General features: G+C 42.9%; 1 protein-coding gene across 3 annotated transcripts in view; it reads left to right on the forward strand.

The window, feature by feature from the left end:
- Positions 1-16,215, forward strand: part of MTM1 (myotubularin 1) — a 97,596-nt gene that overhangs the window by 56,363 nt on the left and 25,018 nt on the right. For all 3 annotated transcript variants that reach the window (XR_007148883.1, XM_047843493.1, XM_047843494.1), the window contains 2 exons: positions 10,340-10,423; positions 12,854-13,003. Coding sequence is in view for 2 of the 3 variants with exons in the window: in XM_047843493.1 (XP_047699449.1) it covers positions 10,340-10,423; positions 12,854-13,003 (234 nt within the window). In the remaining variant the exon portion in view is untranslated. The remainder of the gene's footprint in view (positions 1-10,339; positions 10,424-12,853; positions 13,004-16,215) is intronic.

Genomic DNA, 16,215 nt, shown 5'->3' on the forward strand with positions numbered 1-16,215 from the left:
TTTCCCCTCCTCACAGACACCCAGGGTTGTCACTCTGTTAATGTCCACCCAGTGATGGTTTAGGCCTGTTCATGCAACTTGTTAGTTGTATTCTTTCCCCCTTTGACCCTAGCAATAGTATGCTATATGTGCCCTTCCATACCTTGATTTTAAATTTACCAGTACATATCACCTAATAATGGACTTCTTCATCCTATTTATGGCCATATAGTACTCTGTTGACCGTACCATACTTTATTCAGTCCTCTATTGACGGGCGTTGAGATCATTGCCAATCATTTGCTGTTACACAAACTGTGGTCGGTAACCTTGCACATACATCATTTTGTATGTGTTCATGTATGTTTTAGGATACATTCTTAGAGTAGAATTACTGCTATTACCAAATTCCCTTCGAGGAAGATGTACTGGCATTCCCTCCCGTGTGCACTGTGTCTGCCTGTTTCCAGACATCCCCTCCAACTCTGTTAGTTTCCTAAAGCTTCTGCAACACACGGCTGCAAACTTGTGGCCTATGAAAACACAAGTCTTACAGTCCTAGAGGTCACAGGTCGAAAATGAGTCTCCCTGGGTTAAAATTGTGGTGTGTGGGGCTTGTGTTCCTCCTGGAGGCTCTCGGGGAGAGTCCATTCCTTGCATTTTCCGGCTTCTAGAGGTGCCTGCATCCCTTGGCTCATGGCCCCTTGCTCCCTTTACAGAGCTAATAGCAGTGGTCAAGTCCTTTGAATTATTCTGACTTTATTCCATCATCACTCTCCTTCTCTGATTCCAACTCTTCTAACTCCTTCCACATCACAGGACCCTTATGATGACATTGGCACTCCGGGGAAATCCAGGGTACCCTTCCTATCTTAAAAGGCGATTAGAAATCTGAATTCCATCAGCAACCTAATTCCTCTTTGCCATGTATGGTAACATGACATGGGTCACAGGGATTAGGACATGGACATCTTCGTGGGGTCATCCTGCCAACTGTACCAATCCCAGTATGCTTTCTGTCTTTTTCAATCTCTGCTAATCTAATAGGTGAAAATGTGGATTCATAGTTTTATTTTGTATTTATCCTATCCTATTTGACTAAAATTGAATATCTTTTGGTTTGAGCTATTTGCCTTTCTATTTGTTCTCTGTGACTTCTGCCTATATTTCTTTTGGAATTTTGGTCTTTTTCTTGTTGAAGGAGTTCTTTATGTACTAGCTATGCTCGTAATACAAGTTGCAGTTATTTTCCCCATATGTATGTCTTTTGACTTAGGGTGGCTTTTGCTATGGGGATTTTTTTTTAATCTTTATTTGTGAGTGTTCATCATTTTTTTTCTTTTTGGGGATGGGGATCCCTAAGACAGCCCTAAGTTTGATGATTCATCAGGAGAGTTCACAAGACTTTATTAACACATAGTCATACTCACAAGTGTGATTTATTACAGCAAAAGGGTACAGAGGAAAAGCAGCAAAAGGGAAAGGTGTATGGGGTAGAAGTCATGGTAGAAACTCTGCACGAGCTTCCAGAGTTTTCTCCCCATGGAGTCACACAGGAAGCACTTAATTCCTACAGCACCAAGTTGAGACCACGCATGGGAAATGTTATCAACTGCGGAAGCTCGGCACCTAGGGTTTTGATCAGAGGCCGGTCATGTAGCCCCTCTGCCTAACATGTACCAAAACCCCAGCCTCTCAGAAGGAAAGCAGGCGCTCAGCATAAATCACGTGTATACACTTTGGGCACCGCCAACCACTCTTAGCGGTTAGGGAGCAATGGGAACCCTCCCGAGAGCCAGGTTCCCAGAGTCCGGCTGAGGGCCAGTCTTGCGAGTGGACCTGGGTAATGACAGCAGCCAGGGTCGCTAGGATAATTCTTGTCTGCATGGTTTTCTTTTATAACTTCTGGGTTTTGTATCCCTGTTAGGGAGGTTTTCTCTACTCAGAGTTCTAGAAGAATTCTCCCTAGAATATTATTTTAATACTTTCTTTTTAAAACTTAAATATTCCATCAATTTGGAATTTTTTCGGGGTGACCGTGTCCGCGTAAGATCTGGATCCCAATCTTTCTTCCACTGTTGTCACCACACCATTGGTTATCTGATCTGCTCCTTTGAAACACCACCTTTACCACACACTTCGTTCCACTTAGTGTTTGATTTCTGAATGTTTCCTTTCTTGCATCAATCACTCTTCATGTACCAGTAACATTCTTTTTAACTCTTGAGGCTTCATAAGATGAAAGGTCTGGTAGAGCAGGCTTCTCCTTGTTTCTCCTCTTTTTTTCATCCCTTTCCTCCCTGTTTGTGCTGTCCAGGCATTTCTGGAACGCCTGTGTTGTGGCTAGTTGCGGGGAGCTGGGGCTCATGCCGACCCCCTGGCCCCTGGGAGAGCAAACAGACACATACGATATAGATGCATGTGCACAGGACATCAGGGGAGCGGCAAGTAAGGGGCTTGTTGTCGAGGAAGGCTTCCTAGAGGAGGTGAATCCTGGAAGACGAGTAGGAGTGTTAGCCAGGCAGAAACAGCCAAGGGCAGGAACAGTGTGTGCAAATGTGAAGAGACTGGATACAGACTGGACCCACACGTGGGCTGGTGTCTATGTGGGAATAGTGGTGACAGATGGTGTTGGAGGGGAAGGCTGGGCCCCAAAGCTCGCAGAGCCTAACCTGCCCCACCAAGAGGTTCCACTTTCTATCTGAAGGGGAGGGGAGCCATTCAAGGGGTTGAAGCAGTAAAGTGACATTAAATTTCGATTTCAGAAGATTGCTTGGGCTGCAGCATACAGACTGCATGGAGAGGGGCAGGAGTTTAATTCTGGGGATGTTCATTAGTCACCTGGGTACATGATTGTGAGCCCTTCAAATGGGGCAAAGGAGAGGGGCAGGAGAGTGAGGATTTGAGGACGATCTAGAAGAACAGTAGAATTTGTTGATTGTGTGACTATAATTATGATGGGGGATGACATGATAGGGAAGAATCCAGCCTGGATAAACAGGTTGACATTGGTTGAGATGGGCAGTATTGGAGTGGGGAGGGAAGAGGCGGTGAGCTCCATTTCAGATATGTGGAATTGCAGGTGTCTGTAGGACAGCCAGACAGACATATCTAGGAGGCAGGTGGCCGCGTACCTGGAGCTGTGGCCTGGGGCAAGGTTTATTTGGCAGGCCCAGATGTGATCATTGGCATTTTCATAGATGTGGCCAAAATTGCCAGGAGAGACAGTTACAGTGAGAAGAGGTGTGACAGATGAACCCTGAGAAATGTCACCATAAGTGATTATGATTGTAGACAAGTAGGAAAGAATGCTCTTTTTCCAAATGGTTTCAAATGACATTTCAAATGTACTTACTGAGTCGTCTTCTCCTGAATAAATGACTGTGTATATTTATATATGAAGGTGATGGCAACCCAGAAATATTAAGCCACTTTCCCCAGGGAAGGTGGTAGAAAGAGGACGAGGAGAATTATTTATGCAGGAAGTATAAATGGCAGTTGATGTGCTAGCTGCTTTTGACCTATGAGACTTGTGTCAGATTTTTCGACTCAATTACCTTTGATGCACTTACCTGAAGATGTTACTTAGAATTACAAACGTTGCCAAGTGTCAGTACCTCCTGTGGTTCTTCCTTAAAAATTTGAGCTCCTCCCCTTTAATGAAAGCATTTTTTCTTATATGAAGAGGTCTGTTTTTTAAGTGTAATCTAAAAGATGAAAATGACGTGCATTTACATTGCTTACCCTTATGTGGTAGATGGAAGCTTTTAGAAAGGCGGGTATCTTCAATTTCAGAAATCAAGTTAGAACAAAAAAAAAAAAAATGCTCCCTTAAATTCCTGTTCCAACACTGCAAAATTCTATCTGGAAAGTTAACAGTCCCCTGACTTTTAATTTTTTTTTAACATTTATTTATTTTTGAGAGAGACAGAGCATGAGCAGGGGATGGGCAGAGAGAGAGAGAGAGAGAGACAGAATCTGAAGCAGGCTCCAAGCTCTGACCTATCAGCACAGAGCCCAACGTGGGGCTCGAACCCACAAACCGTGAGATCATGACCTGAGCTGAGGTCAGACGCTTAACCGACTGAGCCACCCAGGAGCCCCTGAACTTTTAATGCTAGATATTCAGAGTTATATTTTGTTTACTTCCTGAAAAGGGTCTGCTCGTTCTAAAACTTGTGTCCATCAATGACCGTGCCATTGCATGGTGGTAGCATCATTTGAAAGCACTGTTAAATCTCCATAGTTTATCGATTCATTCCCCTGCATACTATGAAAATAGTTTTCTTCTGTAACTGTCTCCCTTTTGAATGATATTTAGTTTTTACAAATCTGATTCTGTGACATCCAGTTCCGAGACATACTGTGAAGAGTCCTTGAGGGAAGAGGCTCTCCGTGAGGGGCTCCATGAGATCTAGAACCCTAATTCGCAGACAGCTCTCCCACCTCAAAGAAGGAAACTTCTAAATCACTCAACATTGATAGAGTCTACTAAATAAATAAATAAGTCCAGTCTAGGTGTTTTAAGTGAGTTGATGCGTCTTCATGTAGTTGCCATTTAAAACCAATGGCTAATTAAGTGAAAGCCAAAACCTGTTGTCATTTCAGATTTTTTCTCCCATGAGACACAACAGTGATAAATGTAGGAAAATTTAAATGACAAGTTACATTCTCTTTGTCAGAGCTGTTTTTATCCCTAGTGTGAAATCGGAGATTTTCATCTCAACTTTGTCCTTTTAACATTTTTCAAATGTTACATTGTGCTATTTTTAAACCTGGAAAAAAATGCACATGATTGCTTTTTTTTTTTTTTTTTTAAGTCTCCATGCATGGGATCTCTTGACTAGTAGGAATCTGAATTGGTGAAATGCCAAAATACCAATAAAGAACCAAATAAAGGAAGACCTGCTCATTTGAAACCAGGATAGGCACTTGACGGTGGCTGTTTTCTGGTGTCAGTTTCCTGATTCTGTTACTGTACTGTAGCTGTCTATGCAGTATGTTCACATCGGGGAAGCTGAGTGAAGGCTGCACGGGACTTGACTGTACATCTTTGTCACTTCTTGTAAATCTGTAATTATTTCAAAATAACTTTTTTAAAAAAGGAGAGCAGCCGGCCAGATAGGTCATCTGCACAGAGGCCCGAGGCTGTGTTCCTAAGTGTCATCTGTGTATATTGCACGGGCCCCACCCCCCCCCCCCACCCTCTGGCAGCAGCCGAGTTGCCGGTTCGGTTCTGTGGGGCCAAGGCGGGGCCCAGGCACCCCCGCCCCTATCCTGAGGCAGAGCCAGGCTGAGGGACCAGGCCCCAGAAGAAAGCCACGGGGGTTAGGGTGGGGGCGCTTCCCGAAGCACCGAAGCACCAATCGGATTTGGCGATTTGGCGATTTGGCGAACCCCTTGGCTCTGAGGCTTTGCTGAGCCCCCACTGACTCCTGGTTGCCTTGTCCTCGGGCGGGCCGTGAAAGGAGTGAAAGGAGATCGGTTCCGGGACCAGTTCAAGCGGCCGACTCCACTGTTTCCCGCCTCACACACCCCTCCCCCTGAGCCATCCTCGTGAAGGAGGGTTCTCTCCATGGTGCTTGGGTCTCCCCAAGAGAGGGTCCCGATCGGGCCAAGGTTATCATTAGGAATGACTGGGAAATGGCAACCCCACTAATAAAGCACTAAAAGACTCGAAGTCTTGAAAAATGTGTTGTCTGTAAGAGAAAATAAATGTCAGCTAAAAACCTCAAGGTGTGTAGCCCATTAACTTTAGGTTTTAACAGTTTTCAGACAGAAGCCTTAATTAGGCTTGTCACAAGTCCCTACTTGTAGGGAATTCTGTGCTTTGTAATAATGCAGATGAAGGGTTTTGTTTCTGTCCTTTAATGCTTAGTAAGTTTTTTTGTATAATCCTCTTTTATGTTCCTCTGTTGAGAGCTTGTATTTTAACATTCTCGCTTTGTTCTCTTATCTGGATCTTGAAGGAGAAAAAAAAAGGGTAAAAAAATTAAAATATCTGGGACTTAAGTCCGGGTACATTCAACTTTTGAAAATATCCTCATGGATTCTTTTAGAATGCTTGCCTCAGTATGAGAGCCAAGTATGGACAACTTACTGTTTGCATCGTGTTCTTCTTTAAAAAGTAACAAGTTGTCCTTTATAAAAAAGATTTAATTCCTTGTAATTGTAAGCTAATTTATCTAGATGGTTAAAATATTAGTTTAAGCACCTGGTATTTTTTACCTTAAGCTCCAGTTTGGTATTAGATATGTTGCTGTCTATTTCATGACCAGAAATATCTGGCTGTTAGGTGACTCGTAAACCTTCCTGAAATATCTGAGGTCCAAGTCTGGCTCTCAGCTCTTAACCTGGGGACAGTTTCCATCATAGACTTCTCATAGCCATGTTTCAGGGATAAGGGATGCCAGTTCATGGCATCATCCTGTATATCTGGGCATCATCATAATGTGAAGTGTCATTCCAGAATGATTTCATGAGAAAGGCCACCTGAGATGTTGCTACTGCGAGCACATTGTATCTTTCTCTTGTTAATGACAGTTTTTTATATTACTTGTGTTCAGAGTTCCCTTAAGCATGTTAAAGAAATCATGGAGAGGTGCCTGGGTGGCTCAGTCGGTTAAATGTCCAACTTCAGCTCAGGTCATGATCTCACGGTTTGTGAGTTCAAGCCCCGCGTGGGGCTCTGTGCTGACAACTCAGCCTGGAGCATGCTTCAGATTCTGTGTGTGTGTCTCTCTCTGCCCTTCCCCTGCTCATGCTCTATCTCTCTCTCCCTGTCTGTCAAAAATGAATAAACATTGAAAAAATAAAAAAGAAATAAAGAAATCGTGGATATCATTTTGGTTTGGGCTGTATAAGTTTCATCTTCTGATAACAAACTTGTAAACTTATATTATGCTTATCAGTAATTTTAATATAAGATATAAGAGAGTATTTGAAGCAAGAGAGGAATTGCTTTATTATTGGTGACTGAGAAATAGTAAGGTACGTTGAAAATGCTGCTGGCAAGTCAAAGGACACTGATAGCATTAACATATATCATGAGTTTTCTGGAGAGAAAGTTTTATCTGGCCTTTGGGTTAGCAGTGTTATTCTTTGTTTTTAAAAGGCTGCCATATTCACTTGAGCTTCATGGGAAAGATGCAAATAACTAGAAGCAAACTGAACAAAAACCACATTGAGATCAGGAACTTATTTCAAGAAAGCAGATTATAGGTCTTCTTCTAAAGTGAATGACACCCCTGTGCCTTAAGCCTCCTGCCATGTACAAGTATGTCAACAGCACAGCAGCCAGGAGTGTTGAGCAGTACCTGTGCTGGCTACTGACCAGTATAATATCCAGGGCTCAGATGTCACCCAGAGACTGCTTTGCTGTGTTCTACTGATTCTGTTTCGGGATGAAGAAGTACACCATACATTTTCGTGTTGTTTTCATCAAAAGTCCCTCTGTCGTTTAAACTTCAGTTAATAGAAATCATTTGTTTTCCCCAGTGGTACTGAATAATTAACTATTTAAGCAATCAGCGAATTGCTTAGCTAGATCAGTATCGTGTGGTCGGCATGCTACCCATGCAGAATACATAGCACTTGGACCTACCACCGCCAGAACTGAGACCTGCTGAGGGTGTCCTATGCTTTAGAAAGTTGAAGAGGAGAGTCTGGACAGCATGTTCTTGATCAGTTTTCACCTTAAACCTCCTGCCTTTTAAATTTATTTTAATGTTTGTTTATTTTTGAGAAAGAGCATGAGCAGGGGAGGGGCAGAGACAGAGGGAGACACAGAATCTGAAGAAGGTTCCATCCAGGCTCCTACTGTCAGCACAGAGCCCGATGCAGGGCTCAGACCCACAAACCGTGACATCATGACCTGAACCAAGTTGGACGCTTAACCAACTGAGCCACCCAGGTACCCCCAAAACTCCTGCCTTTTAGACACACTAAACTGTTGCTGCCAAGTAAGCCTTTTCCTGAAACTCTCTGTAACGTAGGAGAGAGAATGCTGCCATTCAAAGTTGTAGTATGATAACTGAGGAAAATGGGTGGGAAGGAAGACCCCCAGAGGAAAAAGTGCCCAAATATGGTGCCTCCAGAGAAAGTCATTGTACAGAGGCTGGATAGGCTTCACAGTTTCATTGGCAACAAAAAATACATATTCTGCCTACTATGGACGGGACACTGTTCCAGTTACTAGGAAAAGAGGATGTGGCCAAAGCAGTCATCTGTCTTTATGGAGTCCATGTTCTAGGGAGGGGACAGTGGGAGCCCAACAGTAAACAAGTAAATCTACAATCTGTCAAATGGTCCTAAGTAATATGGGGAAATAAAATGGAAAGGACAATAGGGGGTGCTGTTCTGGGGGTAGCATGTAGTTTTTCTATAGGGCATCAGAGTAAGTCTCGCTGTTTAAGGTTACATTTGAGCAGAGATGTGAAAGAGTAAGGGGGAAAGCCATGGGCGGGGGGAAGGATTCCAGATAGCTGGAGCAGTGGGTGGAAAGGCCCTGATGTTGGTATACACTTGGCACTTTGGGGGAACAGCACTGGAGGTGAATTTGGCTGGAGAGGAGTGAGCAGTGGGAGAGCAGAGACGTGGTAGGGGATGTGGCCAGATGGTGGACAGCCGCGTAGACCATTGGATAGACTTCCACTTTGGCTCCAAGTGAGATGGAAAGCCACAGGAGGATTTGGGCCAGAAGAATAACTTGAGCTGACCTAGGTTGTGACACTGTTACTCTGACTATAGAGGTAAATAAATAGAAAGTAGGGGACCAGTTAGGAAGTTATTATAATGATGCAAATGGGGGACAGTCAAGACTTTAACCAGGTGGTAGCAGTGAGCTGATGAGGATGACACCAAGGTTTTGGGCTCATCTAGAAGGATGGGGCTTCCATCTACTTCAATGGGGAGGCTGTGGGAGGAGCAGGATACAGGGGTGGTCAGGGGTTTCTCTTTGGATGTGTTAACTTTAGAATCTTCCAGATGCCTCTTAGGCTGGAGTTTTGGGGTGGTCCCTTGGACTGCCTGGCCTGCAGATCCAAGTTGGGGCTGGAGAGCAATAGCTACTAGGTAGGAGTCACTAGGGTCTGGATGGTATTTGAAGCTGTGAAATTCATCAGAATCACCTCCAGAGTAACCACAGAAGGAAAAGCGAGGAGAGGTCTGGGTCCTTCATCTCACAGAGATCATGGCATTGATTCCGAATTCATAGAGAACAAACAGTTAAAAATTTTCCTAATGTCCTGTCCCTCATGTTTTGAGACAGCTGTACTATTTAATAATTATTCCTGAATTTCCTTTTTTTTTTAAGTGTGTTTTACTTGATCAATTGCTGATGTTTAAAATTGATAGGTGTAGTTTTGGTCTAGAAATCTGACTTATCTGGAAGATAATTTCAAACAAGGGCAACATTAAAAGAGATGTTTGCAGTGCACCTGGGTGGCTCAGTCAGTTAAGCCTCCGACTTCTGCTCAGGTCATGATCCCATGGTTTGTGGGTTCGAGCCCCACATTGGGCTCTGTGCTGACACCTCAGACCCTGGAGCCTGCTTCGGATTCTGTGTCTCCCTCTCTCTCTGCCCCTCCCCCACTAGTACACACACTCCTTGTCTCTGTCTCTTTCTCTCTCAAAAATAAGAAAACATTAAAAAAAGAAAGAAATGTTTGTAGGGGCACCTGTGTGGCTCAATCAGTTGAGTGTCTGACTTTGGCTCAGGTCATGATCTCACAGTTCGTGGGTTTGAGCCCCACATTGGGCTCTGTGCTGACAGTGCAGAGCATGCTCAGGGTTCTCTCTGTCTCTGTCTCTCTGCCCCTCCCCCACTCAAGTTTGTACACATGTGTGCACATGCTCTCTCTCTCTCTCTCATGATAAATAAACATGAAAAAAAAAAGATGTTTGCAGCCATGGAAACTTGAGGTCTCAGAAGTAATTATTACTCAAGATAGAAGGCAGTAGGGGGGCACCTGGGTGGCTCAGTTGGTTAAGGGGCTAACTTCAGCTCAGGTCATAATCTCACAGTTGGTGGGTACAAGCCCCACACCGGGCTCTGTGCTGACAGCTCAGAGCCTGGACCCCGCTTCAGATTCTGTGTCTCCCTCTCTCTCTGCCCCTCCCTTGCTCATGCTCTGTCTCTCTGTCTCAAAAATAAATAAACGTTAAAAAAAATTTAAAAAAAAAAGAAGGCAACAGAAGTCTAGTGTGCACTTTTCACCATCATTTCTTTTTGAAAGTCTCACTTTGGGTTGTGATTTCATGGTAGGCAAATCTGGTGAAAACTTGGAGGGTGTAGTATTAGTAGGCTATCAGTTCTGTCACGCTGCACTTTAAATTCTCTTTTTCCTTTTGCCTTTTCTAGCCAATATTTGCATTTCTAAATGAAGAAAAGTTTAACGTGGATGGATGGACAGTTTATAACCCAGTAGAAGAATACAGAAGGCAGGTAAGTCAACAGGTGCTACGGCAGGTGGTAAATCTCAAACGCGCATGGTGACACTATGTTGTCAGTCATACTCTGAGAATCAGTGAAATCCTTGCTTAGTATATTTTTCGTGGCAGTTATAGCTCATTTTTTCGATTACTGTGTGATTTATGAGCTCATTCCCTAGCAATATTCAAGTTGCATTGAAGGCTGGGTAGCCAAGTTCTGTTTCCTTCTGGTACATGAACAATGTCGGTTGTATGTTGTTCATGAAATGAATCAAATACGTGGGGTCTAGAAAAGTCAAACTTCTATACCTTACTATTGAGGCATTCGTGTCACTACGTATTTACACATTTGGGAGCATAACTATCACTGACAGCTAAATTTAAATTATATTTATTCCACTTTGCAGATTGAAATGAATTAGGACTGTTTTCCTATAATGCTGACTTTTCCAACAAAGCTTTGATGAACATATATTAGAATAGCTTTTACTGCTCTCTTCTGTAAACTTCACCTGCATGCATGTTCATTTGCTGTAATAAAGGCAAGAGGCTTGGTACAATGTTGCTGTTCAGGGACAAAGGTCTCTTGTGGCATTTTTTGTGAAGAAGAGCCAATGTGTATTATGTAACAGGAGCCACAATTTGACCTGTGGTTTAATCAAGTTTTTAGGCCAGGTAGGAGTTTTGTGATGGAGGTTTTCATAGTCCTCATCCTACAAAGCTCTTAAAATAATTGGGAGCATTTGCTGAGTGAGCTGTGAGACTCCGATGGAGCCCAGTTGCTTTATATGAAAAGGCAGTGAATGTAAAGTAAAATTCTAGGACCCTAGACTTGAGGAGAACCTTCTAGCCACCACCTCCACTACCAAGCACCTGGGTTGATTATTCTTTCTAGTCTTTTTTTTTTTTTTAATTTTTTTCAACGTTTATTTATTTTTGGGACAGAGAGAGACAGAGCATGAACGGGGGAGGGGCAGAGAGAGAGGGAGACACAGAATCGGAAACAGGCTCCAGGCTCTGAGCTGTCAGCACAGAGCCCGACGCGGGGCTCGAACTCACGGACCGCGAGATCGTGACCTGGCTGAAGTCGGACGCTTAACCGACTGCGCCACCCAGGCGCCCCTATTCTTTCTAGTCTTGATCGGCGGCATACATATTCATAAGCAGATTCAACGCTCAGGAATGTGGGTGTGGGAGTTTAGATCGCACATAGGAAGTAGGGCATCCTGTGCTTCCAGAAGTCCGCTTTAGACTGGTGGGTTTTCAAAGGCTGTATATGTGTTTCATTTTAATAATCTCTGTTCTGGGTCAGATCTTGAGGCAGAAGAAAGACCATTGAAACATTTTGCATGTTTTGGAGGCCTCTGTAGCATTATGTATTTAAATATTTGTACCTTAGTTTTGGGGTGTTATGGACAATATTAAGACTTATTTTGTAGGCCAATGTTTCTAGCTTGAAACAAAACAGTTCCTGTTTTTCAGATTGCATGCATATATGAACTGTTGAAGGTATCTTGTTCTAGACTGCCATTATATTTCATCTTTTCTTCTTATAACTTTCTCATGGGACTTATAACTCTCTAATTGGACTCAGCATCAGACTCACCTGTTTGGTCCGTGGTCTATAGGACCAGACCTAAGGAAAAGGTACAATGTCTGTCCCCACAGCAAACACCCACATAGCTCACCTTTGTGTGTGTATTTGTGTATTTGTGAGTATGGGGAGAGAATATTCCACCACCTCTGGATCTTGTCCATACGCGGTTTTGTGGGTAGCTGGCAGGATGGCAAGTGTATTCCGTGTCTCCCTGTCACGTTAGCCATCTGCTTAGAATGCAGGTGGCTGTATTTCTCACACAGCCTACGGAGTGACCGCCAATCCCAAACAACTTGGTTGAAAACACTTTTAGGAGGTGGCGAAATGAGCCTCCCCAGAGGGGTTTTCCTTTACTTCCCCTCTGTGACTTTCTGCATAATCTTAGCCTCTTTCTACTTTGGAGCAGACTGAAGCATTCACTCTCTTTTGAGTAGGGAGAGGCAGTTGCCCAATGTCTCTTCTACCCTCAAGTGGACACAGGTTAAAATTATGTGATGCACTTTTCTCTGGGGTGGGGAGGGTACGTAGGTGGGAGATGCACTTGGGCTTACTGTTACACACATAGTAAGGAATAGTTTGATGTGAAATTAACGAGGAGCTCAAATTCAAGAGAATTTGTATTTACCAATGACATTTTAGAATTATGGAAGCCACCAGTGTTTTGTCTTGTGTTCTTATGTTGTCCAGATGACTGATTTGGCTCCCTTTATTATAAATCAGTAGACCGTCCCTACCCTGTGTTCAAAGAGGCACGTGCAGATTCTGCTAGCAAAAGGAAAGGAGACCCAAGGCCAGTCCGGAGACGGAGCTGTGCAATACTGACTTGGACATCCTTCTCTCCTGCAGGGCTTGCCTAACCACCACTGGAGAATCACTTTTATCAATAAGTGCTATGAACTGTGTGACACCTACCCTGCTCTCTTGGTGGTTCCATATCGTGCCTCAGATGATGATCTCAGGAGAGTCGCAACTTTTAGATCCAGAAACCGAATTCCAGTGAGTACTACAGTTAATGTTTTCTTCAAAGACTGCCTTTTGTCCCATAAGAACAGGAATCCAGTCAGAGACACACTCTTGGAATCTCAGTCCACCGTGTTGTTTTTGAGTGCCCGCTGAACACACAAAGGACCGCGCTGAACAGGAAAAGAAGTGAGACTGCACCTGCCTTCCGGGAGTTCACAATCAAGGACAGAGAATGAGCGCAAGTAATTCTCATACAGGAGAGGGTGAAAGTGACGCTACCATACCTAAACCAGGTGCTTGCTGGAAGGACAGAAAGAAGTATAGGGACTTTCCGGTTTTCACCTTTGCAGCCCCATACCTTACGTGCGACGGGCCCTTGACAAGTGCCGGCCAAATCATACTGGAAACAACGCGCTATCTGTCTAATGTCACAGAGCACAGAGCACATGGGTACAGGCTTTTGGGTGCGGCCACCTTTATTAGGGTTAGCTCATCCTCATCATGTTTGCCGGCTGCCCGAGTGCCAAATGCACATGATTCCAGACGGTATGCTTACAGTATCCTTGGACCTAGTTCACCAAGTTCTCTTTGGTTCTTGAATATTTATGTGAGTCACGCCATCTACTTTGTGTACATAAATTTTCTTGACTAAAAATTTAGAGAATTTTTCCTCTCTTAATTATCAGAGCATGTCATAATGAGTACATCGCTTTGTTTTTGTTTTTCTAAATAACAGATTTTGGAAAAACAAGGATAGAAGAAATTAAGATTTAATGTCACCTTGCCTTTAACTCCAAGTCTAGACATTTTTTATCCTTAAAAGGACATTCATGTGAAACTTTGGTCTAGTGTCAACATAACAGGAATCATAACTTTAAAATTCGCTCCCTTCTCTAATTCTCAGCGTCTGTTCAGATCGTAATGATGTATATTGTATTTGAACATGTTTTTCAGCTCATTTTGCTAGAATACAGTGCCAACGAAGCTAGAATTACAAGTTTACTCCTCTCGTGCTCTTCTGCGACATACTTTTCTGTGTTGTAGCCATAGACTCCACCCCTGCCTTGGCCAGCTGTCTTTGCTAATACTTGTCTTGCCCACAGGAGGAAGAGGTTAGGGTGGTGTGGATCGACTTTGTTCATGCCTTCATTCAGTTGAACGTCTACCATGAGAAACGTGTGTGTGTGTGTGTGTATGTGTGTGTGTGTGTATTTCATGGGATTTGGGTCAGGAGAGGTGGTGTGTGTGTGTGTGTATTTCACAGGATTTGGGGCAGGAGAGGAGAGGTGTGTGTGTGTGTGTGTGTGTGTGTGTGTGTATTTCACAGGATTTGGGGCAAGAGAGGAGGGGTGTGTGTGTGTGTGTGTGTGTGTGTGTGTGTGTGTGTGTGTGTATTTCATGGGATTTGGGTCAGGAGAGGAGAGGAAACAAGTGTGCTCAGGCTGCCATCTTGACCCCCTAGTTTCCACTCTTCTGAGTGAATGAGAGCCCACTGTAGAACACATAAGATGCATAACTTTTTACTTATTTACCCATTTTATTGATCCTTCTTACTTCATAGTGGCCACAAATTTGCATTTATTTTTCCTAATAAAACTAAAGCTAAGCTCTCCTTCACATCTATATCTTTATAGATTACCATGCTTAATCATATTTAATAGTAGATAATGTACTTTTTCTGATATACCTCATAATCATCTGACTCTTGACTATAACCCAGAAAATGCATTTGCTTTTAATGTGAAATCCTTACTATTTGATATTCAGTTCTTTTTTTAAGAAAGCCCATGTAAAAATACAAGAAGAATTGATGAGAAAGCAGTTTTGTTATTTGTACATAAATAGCATATGAACTATTATAAGATACCATTTAGTAACAAAATGATCCACATGCATTGATGTTCCCATCAATGCATACATATGTTCTGTTATGCATTCCTTTTTCTCCCATAGGTTTGTCTTAATGTTACAGAAGTCCTTAACATATAAGTAACACATAGTTACTTCACATATTTTACAAAATGCCGATAAAGAAAAAGGATTCTGCCACCTAGTGAGAACCACAGTTAACATTTTGGTCTATGTCCTTCCAGACTTCCTTCTATGCATACATATTTTTATTTGGAAAGAAAAAGAAATTATGCTGTCATTTGTGTCTCTGCTTTCTCTGTGTAACATTATCTTGGAAAGAGCATTTCCTGCTGTTAAACATCTGTGTGCCAGTGTGTACATGTACCATATGTATTTAATCAGTTTTCTATTATGAGGTATCTTGGTTATTTTTTTATTTTTTTGCTATTATAAACAACGCTGTGATCAACATCTTTTTTGATGGCTAAATATTTGTGTACATCCTTAATTATCTATGGCTTCTAGATATTAACTTTAGTAGGAATAACCTAATATAGTACCATATACTTTGAAAGCAGTCATGGTAGTTGATGTTGTGAAGCTACTATTATTTATACCTGTGAGCCAAACAGCAAGCATCCTTTTAAAAAGGTAGTCAAGGGGTGCCTGGGCAGCTCAGTCAGTTAAGCATCTGACTCTTATTTTCGGCTTGAGCCATGATCTCATGGTTTATGAGTTTGAGCCCCGTGTTGGGGGTCTATGCTGACAGTGCAGAGACTGCTTGGGATTTTTTCTCTCCCTCTCTCTCTGCCCCTTCTCTGCTTTCTCTCTCAAAAATAGGGGCTCCTTGTGGCTCAGTGGGTTAAGCGTCTGACTTTGGCTCAGGTCATGATCTCACAGTTCATGGGTTCGAGCTCTGCATTGGGCTCTGTGCTGACAGGTTGGAGCCTGGAGCCTGCTTCAGATTCTGAGTGTCCCTGTCTCTCTGCCCTGCCCCCACTTACACTCTCTCTCAAAAATTAATAAACATTAAGTAAATAAATAAATATTAAAAAAAATAAAAAGGTAGTCAAGATCCCTCAAGAAAAAGAAAAGAGGAAGTGAAACAACTTGTAAGAGAAGCATTTCTTAATGTGATCTGGTGACTCCAGCCTTAAACTTCCCGAGCAGAGAGAAGAGGGGTGGAGGAAGGGAAGGCATGGGTGGTGGCACAGGGCGGTGTCTTGCCCAGGACCTGATTTCAGTTTAAAACTTGGGAGGGTCTCTATCAAATAATAGGTCTCTTATGTGTAGCAATTTTCTCTTTTGAAAGTGATCTTGTATCAGATCAACATGTACAGCTTAAACTTCCACAGTGCCGCATGTCACTTACATCACAGTAAACCTGAAAAATG

The sequence above is a fragment of the Prionailurus viverrinus genome, chromosome X, assembly GCF_022837055.1.
Source record: "Prionailurus viverrinus isolate Anna chromosome X, UM_Priviv_1.0, whole genome shotgun sequence".
Lineage (NCBI taxonomy): Eukaryota > Metazoa > Chordata > Mammalia > Carnivora > Felidae > Prionailurus > Prionailurus viverrinus.